Raw genomic sequence first — 12463 nt, forward strand, 5'->3', positions numbered from 1 at the left:
AAATATGACAAGTGTTGCACCCCCTTGTGTGAAAGCAAATATGAAGTCAGATAAATATTGCCACGATACAGAGGCACGACAGGAGTGAGAGCGCTCAGTTTGTACTGCCGCTTTGTAAATAACAGATGACTTGCTGAGAAAATACTGGATTCTTTTTTTGTCCTCGTCTGCATTAATTTGGGACAGCCTGCACCTGCATGCATTACGCCTTGCGTGGGTTCTTTCCTGCTTCCTCCCACTGTAGAAAATGACGTCTGTTGGGTTCACTGAAGACCCTTTGGATGCCATGGTACCACAAGCGTCCTTAGGTCGCTGAGCCTCAGAAAAAAATGCATAGCCTTTTCTTTGGCCTGACGAAAAACACTATAAAAGTGAATAAGTGGCTTTGTAAATTATTTAACCCAATCGACCTTTCTGACCTCTCAATCACTCGTACAATAATAGCCAATCAGATAGTCGCATTGTCTTAACCCCTGGCTTGACCCGCCATATTAATCGTGATCTTTCCAGGTAAAAAGTACTCACCCTGCTTTACATGCACAGTACAATTCCACTATTTTATCCTGTTGGATTTCAATATGAAGTTTGTGAGGCGTCAAAATTTTCTGCATCGATCGCCAATGCTTCGCTGAAACTGACATTTCGTCCTGCTCCGTCCAAAATCTTAATTCCGTGTACATATCCTTGCGTGAAATAGTTGGGACCTCTCTTTCAAACCCTCTTGGACAACTCCGACGCATTTGGCAAAAAACATACCCCAATATTATCTGGAATGCGGGATAGAGGGTCCACTTCAAACCTGTTATGTTCAGTCGCCATTTTGGAAGATTGTGGGAGATGGCAACTGTTTGCTAAGGGGGGCAGAGCTGAAGATCGCCAGTCAGAAAGGTCCATTAATTACATATTGATTGAAAAAAATAATAATGACACAATAATCAGTGATTTTCAATTCCATCCAGGAGTCCATGCAAATAGTGACATAATTTGTGTATTCATTCATTTTCCGAAACGCTCAACCTCACTCGGGTCACAGGCGTGCTGGAGCTTTTCACAGCTATCTTCAGGCGGAGTACACCCTGAATTGGTCGCCAACCAATCGCAGGGCACATACAAACAAACAACCACTCACACCTATGGGCAGTTTAGAGTCCTCAATCAACCTACCATGCATGTTCTGGGGCTATGGGAGGAAACTGCCATGCCCGGAGAAAACCCACACTAGGCCGGCTGCAATGTCTTCAAACGTGCCACCTCACAAAATCATTTTTCTCATGCTTTCTCATCTGGGGTGCACACCTTGGCCACCTCGGGGCTGCAAAAAGGCCAATTCATACTTCACGCTTTCCTTCTGAGATGCAGCAGCCAATTTTTTTGCAGTGGCGAAAATCCTGCCTAGAACTTGTGTGGGGTTTACTGTATATTATCGTCTTCACCGAGGATAAAGAATAGAGTACTGTTATATTGTCTTTCTACATATTTTGCTGCAGTAGCTGTATTCAAATAAGTGTTACACCATATTATACCAGAGCTGTAACAAAAATATGCTCATAATTGCCTTGGCAGGAGCAGTCTTGAGCTATCAGATGAAAGGCTAAGGGATGGTCTTAAAAAGTTTTAATTCTTTGATATTTTGTTTGACAATAAACTCAGACTGAGTTATAAATTGCAATAAAGGGCTGGTATTTACTAATTCTATCTGCCATCATATAGCACTCTTGTGTCGTTATTTTAAGTTCACAAATGATGTCTCGTATCTTGAAAAACCCATAAGTCGCATCACTCGTATCTCATAGTACAACTATTTTTAATTCTGAGAATTGTTTTGGATTTTTCTTGTCCTTTTCAAGTCTTGAAAACACAACCTTCAATTCTGCTGTTTAAATTTTTTTCCGAACCGAGCAAGGATCTTGTGCAAACTCAGAATTCCCTGTGCAATGACGACGCTGAAGCAAATGATGCACACCGCTGTGCGCCCTTTAAACGTTTAACTGCAAATAACATTATTACTGCTACAAATGGGCAGCTCTTGTATGTCTCATGCAATGCTTTTTTGCTTCCTGGTGAGAGAACTCATTCATCTGCCTCAATCTTAATCTGCAAGTCCATTAAGGTGCCGTACCCTGCCAGAGTCGACACTTTGCAGTTACTCCTCTCTGTAAGAAAGCGACGTGGGGTGCACCACTACCCCCATTGTGCGACTACCACCACTCTATCACACACTCACACAGACACACACTAGTATCAGTATCTGCTTGTCGTGAGATGAGGAGGCTGAGGCATTATAAGATAAAAATACTGAAAACTGAATTTGAGTATCAACACAAGATGTATGTACACAAATACGTGTGTGTGTGTCTCACAGGTGCTCAGCAGTACTGGTGGTACAGCATGTGTCCGGACAAATGTGGGAGTTTTGTCTTGATGTCATCGCCACAGAGCCCCAGGTTGATGATGTCATTGACACAGACGTGACCGAGTTTGGCAAAACATCCGCACTGGGCTTCTACTTGACCAGTACCACTCGGTGTGTATATTTGCTTCTATTGAAATAAATGTTTTCCATACTGTATCTCTGTTTTCAATGGCAGGCTTTTTATGTAATGTTGGGGATCTGGGGGTTGTTGGGGAAAGGTGTGGGTACTCAGTGCAGGCTGAAGCGTCTCTTCAACAGCTTCTGTAGTGGCCCCGTTCTTGTCCCCAGTGGGATCCCAGCCGCTTACCGAAGAGCTAGTCGATTTGTGTAAAAAAAACAACTCTCGATCAGTGTTTTTCAAAGTAATTCAGATAATGCACCTCTTAAGGACTTTGAAATATGGACGTCTATCTATATCTAAGTTGACTGTTTACAACCCCAATGATGATTAATTATCAATATTAACATAATTTAGGGTAATTTGGGTACATTTGTTGTTTAAGAAATGTCTATTAATATACTAACCCTTGATAACCAAAAAGTTGGTGATCCCTTATGGGAAGGACGATCCCCAAAGGTTCTGATCTTTTATCCATAGGATAATACACCTTATCCAGAAAAGCCATTTTAATGAGCAATGTCTATAGAAATATTCAGAGATTGATATAGAGCTTGTGCACGTGACATCAAAAGTTTCACGGCGCTATATTACCGGTCACAAAGAGCTGCTTAACAAGTGTGGGGGACATTGAACCGGAGCAGAATATACACAATGCGGGAGACTTGTTGTCCTGCTGGTTTTTACAACAGACGAGACAGATATTCAAAGAGGTCATTCTATAGAATACCAGCTGAAAAGACCAGAAAAGATTGATGGATTTCGGGTATTAGACGTGATGGATGGTGCCCAACCAAATACACACGACTCTAGCGATTGCTTCATTTCAGGTAGGAATTATTCTTCTCAATCTCAAATCCCCACGAAGTATTTATAATGCCAAGTTGGCTCATATGAGAACAATGCGTTTAAAAAAAAAAAAAAACGACAGGGAGTCATCGCCAACGTACACGAAGCATGTTGCAGCCACACGTTAATCTTCAGTAAACCTCGGGGGACAGACTTTTTTTTTTCTAATATGTATTGTTCTCAAATGTGTCCAATGAGTGTTTAAAAAAAGAAAATAAACCGTCAGTCACACAGAGGTTTACCGAAGTTCAACGTGTGGCCGCAACGTATGGGGGGGTGAAGCCTATTCCAGCGGTTTGTTTTCGTTTTTTAAATACGCATTGGACTCATTTGAGAACAATTGCATATTAAAAAAAAAACGTCTGTCACAGAGAAGTTTACCAAAGTTTAACGTGTATGGAGGAGCCGACTTGCTGTCTTTTTTTTTTTTTCCAATCATAGTTAATGAATGCAAGTTTGTGTAAAATCAGGGATCATTTATTTAAATATTGGTATTTGTATTGAAAAATCCGAGTGGCTCCATCACTAAGTAAGTTTCTTTCGGCTTGTCCCTTTCGGGGTCGCCACAGCGTGTGTCATCTCAGATGAACGCACATATGTTTGGCACAATTTTTACGCCGGATGCCCTTCCTGACGCAACCCTTCTCAGGGAGTGGAGGCCCCAGTGGGATACGAACCCACAACCCCTGGTTTATCAAACCAGTGCTCTAACCACTGAGCTACAGGGCCTCTCGAGTGGCTCCATCACTATGTGGGATTTATTCTTGATTGAGAACAGATCCAGCAACGAAGTATTTGTATGCGTCCAGACTTTTCTACGGTTTCAAACTCTTCCATGCAAATTTCGACAACTTACTCACCAGATCCATGTGTAAGTCCAGTTGTCCAAGACAAGCGGAAGCTGGTTAATCATCCAATTTCTTATCGATGAAAACATCGACTTTGGCATTAAATATGGGTCCTCTATGCCAAGTGTCTATCATTTTTCCACTTACCTTGGTTTATTATCACCTTCTAAATGTTTAATGGTATCGGACAAAACTCTGGGCATCGTGCTATAAGACGTTTTTTCATACTTAGGGGTCGTACTTTTGTCGTCTCTAGCTGACTTAGCATTGAAGAATGGTTTGTTCGACCGACACTTCCAGCCAGTGACGTGATTTGATGACGTAGGTGCACAAGTTCTATAAAGGCCTTCCACATTGCAGTTGCTCACTGGGAGGGGCCCCTGCGTCAAAGCGCAACGACGATGGCAACGGGGCTGTGGACATCCCATATTTATAAGTATTGACACAACCACCAGGAAAGACGTCTACTGACTGGACAGCAACTCGACAATATGTATGTGTCATTGTTGGAAAACAAAGTCTTAACTATGTTTCATTTAAGGAGGAGGTGACGCAGCAGCGACATAAAGGGAATGGCAATATCCCATACGATTTTCACACTACGAGCTCGGAGTTAAAACTTGTGCGCGTTCTAGTTCGAAGAAGAGCGCTTCAGGAATTTGAAAGTTCTCCTGGAGAGATGTCTTGGTGTATGATTTATCCATCACCCCAAAATTCTGGATAGAGGGAGGCCACAATTATTGTGCCTTAATTCCTCCATTTCACCCTCCGTGATTACAGTACAAGTCCACCAAAATAGCACTGAGTAATCACTCCACCAGCCCCGCTCCCATTGGAGGAGCTTTTTGACCTCACGACGTCAACACTTCAGAATAGAACGCTCTTCTATCCGATGATGCGATGCTGAGCATCAGACACCATCTGCCACAATCACCTCAGGACACACACAATGAATTGGAAAGTCGAGTGTGTCAGGTGCCTTGCCAAGTGGCGTGCGACAAGGCTTTAAGTCTTTTGTTCCTTTCGGCTAATCAAAGAAGAATAAATATGTCCATTTGATGGGGTGACATTAAAGATCAAAACTGAACAGCCTTTTAATGTGTCTGACCATCTGTCTGTCTAATTTCAATTCCAAATTTTCAGGAGACCCGAGCCGTTTACTGCAGCGTTCCAGCCAGGCAGCAGCGATGAATTCTCTGTAACTCCAACCTCCGGAATGTTGCCACCCGTGGATTCCAGCGGCGCCCTCATCAATGTGTTTTTCACCCCCACCGTCAAAAATAAGAGACACAACGCGAGACTTACCGTCCAGGTATTCCGAAGCCACATTTATTGCACACTATACAATATACAGTATGTGATTTCAAAGCTCTACAGAGGTTGCATGATTTATAACTGAGAAATCATTACCACAGGCATCAGGGATGCAGTGGATGTATGATGTCAGAGGTGTAACTCCTCCCCTCTTTGCATCTTTACCCAACAATGCTTCTGGACTCCGAGCCACCAATGAACACCATCCCAACTTTGTAGCACGGAATCTTCACATTCCGGCCCTGGCAAATTCATCACCGCTGAAAGTTCGCAGATAACTCCTAGCCTCTTTCTTGCGTTTCTGCAGGCATGTCAAGACATACTAGTGGCTGCAATATAGAGTGTAGGATGAATCTGAGCGTGATCAAATTCTGGAACAATCTTCCCCTTACATGCGGTATGTCCTGGCTCAAGAGTTCTGGATTCCTGGATGCAACAAATGTTCATTCAATGCCATTAAATACAGGAATGATCTTTGTTTTAATGTAAGTTTAATATATAAGGGAACCACTGTAGAGTGGTGCCTTGAGATATGAGTTTAATTTGTGCTCGTGTGCTCATAACTCAAAAAACACCTCAAATCATCTTTCTCCATTGAAATAAATGGAACTGTCATTAATGCGTTCCATCCTTCTCAAAAACCAACAAAAATATTTGTAAAGTATTTAATAAGGAATATGGCAATCATATTATTCCATCTTATTTCCATCCATCCATCTTCTTCCGCTTATTTGGTGTCAGATCACGGCGCACCATCTTACGTTTTATGAGACCATACCAAAATAACAAATAGCATGTAAAGAATAATCAGTTTGTGGATGATTTAAGGATTTGTTCATTGTGCTACTTTTACTGTTCGTATATCAAATTGGCACTTGGAAGTCACAGCAAAGATTCAGTCAGAAGATGCATCATATCCGAAAAAGCGTAAGTAAGCGTAAAAAGTAAGTCGGGTCACTCATATCTCAAGACGCCACTGTACATTTAGAGGCCAGGTGATCGCTTTCTCTTTTGAAATAGTTCTCGGATTTGTACGGTTAGAAGGCAATTTAGGTTTTGAGAATTATCATGTAGAAAATGGAGTGGAAGAAATCCCTAGATCTTCTTAAATTGATGACATTTTAAAGAGCGATACAGTATTTTCCAGTTCCTGTAATCTTAAAGTTTTGTGCCTTTACATATCGTGACTGTCATCAGGTATATAATAGATGATAAACTACTGAAAATTCCTTTTTTTTTAATGAGGTTACTATATTGTTCTTTAAAAGGCTAGTTCATAGGATAAAGATTTCCCAAATGTACTTTTCTTACTCTGTATTAAAACATAGAGGAAAAACAACATGTTCTCGTTATCTATGTCAATTATGTTCTGATTTTGCTGGTCTGGCCCACTTGACATTGGAATAGGCTATGTGGCTAAACTATAATATGATTGACAGCACCGTCTTTTTTTTTTTTTTCAATCTTTCCATCTTGCATGCATCCTATTTCGGCATGATTGCTTCAATTTAACAGTCATTAAAGTGACTCACGTTATATATTATCACTTCATGATCCCAATCAGGCAGGATGGTGACTGGTTAGCATATCCAGTTCACAGTTCTGAGGACCCGGGTTCAAATCTCGTCGCTTAAATTGGGGGCTTATACTTTACACCTTGGACAACCTTGAGAAAGACTGTGAACATATCCTGAAACCTGTCTTTCATTATTAAATTACACCTCTTGAGTGTGTGTCTGAAATCTCATCGTACTGTGTGAAACATCACGCAAAATAGTCAACAATGAACTTGGCCTGCTTGGGTTGTCCATGAAATGAACTGGTCTTGCAGCTCCAGGTGGCACGGAAACAGATCTCTCTGTGTGCGCGCGTGTGTGCGTGCGTGTGCGATGTGAGCGACACAGAGAGATGATAGCTGATTATTACTTCAGTTCATTAGCATATTTCATATCCTGCTGCTAGAATTCCGGCTCGATCAGTCAATTTATACACAACACACACATGCGCAGCAGCAACTCACTGAAGCCTGTCTGAACCTTTTTGTACACGTGAGAGCTGAGATGAACGGAGAAAAGATGAGAGTATATCCTATATGCATAAATATGCTGATGCATGTGCGGTTTGAAAACTGAATTGAAAACCGATTAAAAAATTTCAATAGCAATCCAAAGATACCGCTGTATTTGAGCTTTTCAAGTGAAACTCAAAAATGCGTCTGAATCAGCCGCAACGTTTTGTTTTTGTTTCTTTGACCCAACGGCAATTGATTGTAATATCTTGATTTATTTCATTGTTGTATTTTCTTATTAAGCCAGGCATTAGAACAACCACTCATTTCCAGTTAGCATGGCTCATCTGTTGCCATGGCAACACACCCAAGAATGACGATGTGGGTTGGGTGGTCGTACATCTCCTTGCCTGCGTACCCTTGTTTTGCCAACCCATATGCAAAATACGAGCACACCATCTTCACGTTCTTTGTCTTTCACTGTTTTACTCCAGTGCCCCCTCACTATTGTTCCATCATTGTCTCGTCTCCATCATTCTAACATATGCTCGTTTTCTCCATTTTTTCTTTTTTTTTTTTATTCTTAATGTAGATTAATTTCTGACATTCCTTCCACATTGTGTGTCAAAGTCTGTCCAGATGACCTCATGTACTGAGCAATTCCACAAAGGTCAACAAGGATGTTTTTCCTCAGCCGGAACTAGGGGCTTAGTTAGGGTGGGAACAAGTATAAACAGTTGCAAATATTTTATTTTTATTTCATTTGGTGGAAAACAGTGGCCTTGCTGAATCCCCATTTGACGTGAATTTGAATGTTAATTCTGGACACAGCCACATTCCAGTTACGAGAGGGTGTGCACACTTGTGCAATTGCACTATTTCAGGTTTTTTTTTTTTTTTTTTGCTTTCTCTTTCAAAGAGACTACAAACAATTTTTCACTTGCTTTCTTCGTGTTATCGATGAAATTCATAGAGGAAAAAGTTCAGTTTCTTTTGTCCGATTTCTTTCACAACCTAGTGTTTAAACAGTGGTGTGTAGACTCCATATATTCACTTTTTCCTTTTACTTCGACTGTTGTTCTTCTGTCACAGATCACTGTTGTCACTTTTTTTTAAAATTTGCCTCTTGCAGAGATACAGCAAAATTCACTTGTTTTATGAAATAATGGTCACATTAATGGGGTAGAAAGTCTTTAAATGATTCATCTCTGTCTCATTTTTTTTATATCAAAAATGGCCGTCATTTGAGCAGGGTTTTGTAAATTTTAATGCAATGTATTTAACTCGTGAGGAACTCACACCTGTTTCTCCTTAAAGGAAAATTACGGATGGTGTAACACACCAATTGAAATTGCATTATTTGGTATCAAAAGATATGCAATGGTAACGTATATGTCGTCACATTGGGTGTTTTCAATCATTTGATTCATCATTTAAAAAGAAAAATATATTTTCTTTTGATTTGATACACAAATTTCACCATCCATCCATCTGTGCATTTTCTTCTGCTTGCCTGGGGTTGGGTCGTGGGGGCAGCTACTTAAAGCCCAAGTGTCATCCATATAAACATTTTAAAATAGATATTGTAATGAAAAGTACACATAACCTTATTCACTTCAATGTCTATGCGAAAAAATAAATATGAGCAGAGAGCGCGTCATCCATGCGCAAAGTTACGGAAGTGTCATTCGACATCCAAGTGGTCGCCATATTGGCTGCATCTACTGCCCGTGGCGTCACACTGGGACATTCGCCATTGAAAACACGGTGGCCCCAAATAAGGGAGACAAAAATGCCCCTTCTGACACGGAAGCTCTTTTCAAAGACGAGAACATCTCACAATTGAGCTAAGTGCCCAAGGCAATATTACCCTATCGTTTGGAGCCATTTTTAGATGATATGCGGATCACGGCCAAACCACCACCCCGCCCATTCCACCTCCATGCGGCAGTGATAAAAACAACACTGCCCGCAGGCAACCAGGACATCGTGGCCAAACCGCCTACCCATCCGGTCCACTTCCGCGGCGGAGATGAGCCACTGTGGCCCAGCACCACGACGAGCCACCCCAGCCGAAGCCGTGCTGACAAGGCCGGCGGCCACCTCAGCCTTGTCGACAAGCCCCGTGGCGATTCACAAGGCCGGCTCAGCCTTCACGACAAGGCTGGGCGATCCACAAGGCCTGCGGAGGCCGTCCTTCAGCGGCTGCTGCACATCGACACATTTAGCACCCCTACTTATGGATGACCCCCCCCCCCTCACCTCCCCAACTATTGTTTTTTTTTAGTAGCTGTATACACACCTACCTGTCATTTGGAACCCACGAAGCTCTTGTCCTTAGCACCCGTGCAATCCATTTTTCACGATGAACCGGGTCTCTTGGAAACTTATGAAGGGTAAATCCATGCTCCCGAGTGTTCAAGCAATGTACAGCAATGCAACGAGCCAGCATTTTGGCCAACACGAAGGAACAACAAGCTACCTTCTAGGAGGTCAAACTAATAGAACAGGCGAGAGCACTTGAGTGTGCTACTGCCCTGTCGGTCACTTCCTGCTACTTCTCGAAAACAAATCCCTCAAGAGAATTTTCATGGCGGGAGTTACAAAAAGCCATATACGTCAAAATCTTGTTTTGTGGTGAAAAAACGCATGGGTCCATACCGGCTGCCGTTTTTTCATTAATAACATACTAAAAATCATGCATTTCATGAGTGTGGACCTTTAAGCAACAAAGCCCAGACTCCCCACTGGCCAGCCACTTCGTCCAGCTCTTCTGGTGGGGGAGGCTGCCATGTTGCCTGGCCAATCAGGAGTCATCGTGTCATGTATTCGTGTCTCCAGTGTGCTTTTGGTCATCCTCAGGAACTCCTCCCGGTGGGATGACCTCAGACCACCTCACCAGGGAGGCATCCGAAACATTATCCGAGCCACCTCATCTGCAATACAAGATAGAAGAGCTTCATAGACCTTAGTCACGGCCAGACCCCCAATGAGTCAGTAATCTGTATTACATCCTGACCACCCACCCCCCCATCCCCCTGTTCCTCCTTCGTCTACAAAATCACAAAGGATACCTTAGGAGGAAGAGGAGGAGGTCAAATTATAGTTCCTTAATAACGTGCCAATCCAAATCATTACTTAGCTAAAAGTATCGTACTTTTGTAGTGATAAGGGATTGAATTAAGAATTATCACAGGCCTCTTTTTTTTTCTTTTTGGATACTCTTAAATTTAATATTCACACCATTAAATATAATACCTAAGAGTAAAAACTGTAATCAATTTTATTTTATTTCCTATAACTTTGTCTTGTAACACGTGATCCTTTAATTTATGCTTCAGTTTTGGTGGCACGGTGAGCGACTGGTTAGAGCGTCTGACTCTCAGTTCTGAGGACCAGGGCTCCTGTGTGAAGTTTGTATGTTCTCCCCGTGCCCGCGTGGGGTTTCTCCGGGCACTCTGGTTTCCTCCCACATCCCAAAAACATGCAACATCAACTGGACACTCTAAATTGCCCCAAGGTGTGATTGTCAGTGTCTGTCTGGATGTGCACTGCGATTGGCTGGCAACCAGTTCAAGGTGTACCCTGCCTCTTGCCCGTTGACAGCTGGGATTGGCTCCAGCACTCTCGCGACCGTTGTGAGGATAAGCAGCTAAGAAAATGGATGGAAAACCCAAAGAAAAGGTTGATGGACAGTGGGTGTTCGCGAGGAGGATGCACGAGATAGGCTTAGATGGAAAAAGATGACACTGTGTGGCGACCCCTTACGGCACAAGCCAAAAGAAAAAGAAGAAGAAAGGAGCCACTTATATGAATATTAGTGCAATAACCTTGTTGAATGTATTTATTCTTTCTGTGGGAATATTCCATGTCTTTCCCAACTCTACTGTGATCAAAAGGTGATTACTTGGTCAGAAAAATAATCCCAAGCTATGCTTCTTTTTTTTAGTTTGATCATTTGACAGATTTGAAGTTGAATGCCTTTACATGAAAACTGCAGAGCGTTTATAAAGAAATGTAACTATAGTCAGCAGAAAGGCTTGCTGTATGTGTCCCAGTTGAGCCTGTAAAAAGTGGTTGTCAGTAAAAATGACAAAATTGCACAAGTTAATGAGATGGAATGAAATTAATTAACCATGTTTGTCAGGTACACTTTAAAAGGAGGATTTGGAGGGGGGTGGGGGCCATTGTATATTTACTTTCAGAAATTATTTGTCTTTGGGGGGAGCGGCGTGACAGCTGGTCGACCCCAAATGGCCAAGGCCCATGAACAGTTGTCCACGTTTTCCCATTTGACACCCCTTGATATAGTTCTCACAAAGTCATTTTTAAGTTCACAGACTTTTGCCGCCTTTGATCTTGCTTTTATTGGATCCAAATGTGAAAAATAAATGCAAAAAAAAAACAGAAAAGTCACACAATGACGCACTCAATGAAGTATCCCCCAACCACGGCACTGGACTGGCTGAGAGCCAGTCGCCTCCCCACAATGGCGGCACAAAATGGATGAACGAGACAGTCGGCCACTGCAACAAGTTTTGCCCATTGGGCAATATTTTTGGCTGGTCTGGGGTTTGGAAATTGAATTGTCGAATTCATAAATTCGGGTTCCAATTTTTACACCTTCCGTCTTAGTAGTTTCTTAATAATGAAATTCAATGTAAAAGATGCAGCCTGAATGTACTGACTTTTCCACAGATTCTACTAATGTACTTCTGTCAGGTCATTAAGAATTTTTAACAAAACTTGAAATTTACAAAAAATGATCTTTTTTTTCATGAAAATTTCCCCTTTATAAATTTCAACAAATTGATGGAAATTCCAAAATTGAATACAATAAAATCTGCATTGTTCCTCTCATTATTGTATTCTCATTTTCAAGACTTGTAACTTGTCATTGTATTTATATTAAG

At 41.8% G+C, this 12463-nt stretch overlaps 1 protein-coding gene and 1 non-coding gene across 4 annotated transcripts in view; one reads left to right on the forward strand and one right to left on the reverse strand.

The window, feature by feature from the left end:
• Positions 1-6991, forward strand: part of LOC133509582 (cilia and flagella-associated protein 47-like) — a 68054-nt gene extending 61063 nt beyond the window's left edge. For all 3 annotated transcript variants that reach the window (XM_061836747.1, XM_061836757.1, XM_061836762.1), the window contains 3 exons: positions 2363-2524; positions 5372-5540; positions 5644-6991. In XM_061836747.1, coding sequence (XP_061692731.1) covers positions 2363-2524; positions 5372-5540; positions 5644-5820 — 508 coding nt within the window. In that variant the 3' untranslated portion in view covers positions 5821-6991. The remainder of the gene's footprint in view (positions 1-2362; positions 2525-5371; positions 5541-5643) is intronic.
• trnai-gau (transfer RNA isoleucine (anticodon GAU)) lies at positions 4037-4109 on the reverse strand. The gene has a single exon. It is a non-coding gene; the product is annotated as a tRNA-Ile (tRNA).
• Positions 6992-12463: the final 5472 nt, after the last annotated feature.

This window comes from Syngnathoides biaculeatus, chromosome 2, assembly GCF_019802595.1.
Source record: "Syngnathoides biaculeatus isolate LvHL_M chromosome 2, ASM1980259v1, whole genome shotgun sequence".
Taxonomy (NCBI): domain Eukaryota; kingdom Metazoa; phylum Chordata; class Actinopteri; order Syngnathiformes; family Syngnathidae; genus Syngnathoides; species Syngnathoides biaculeatus.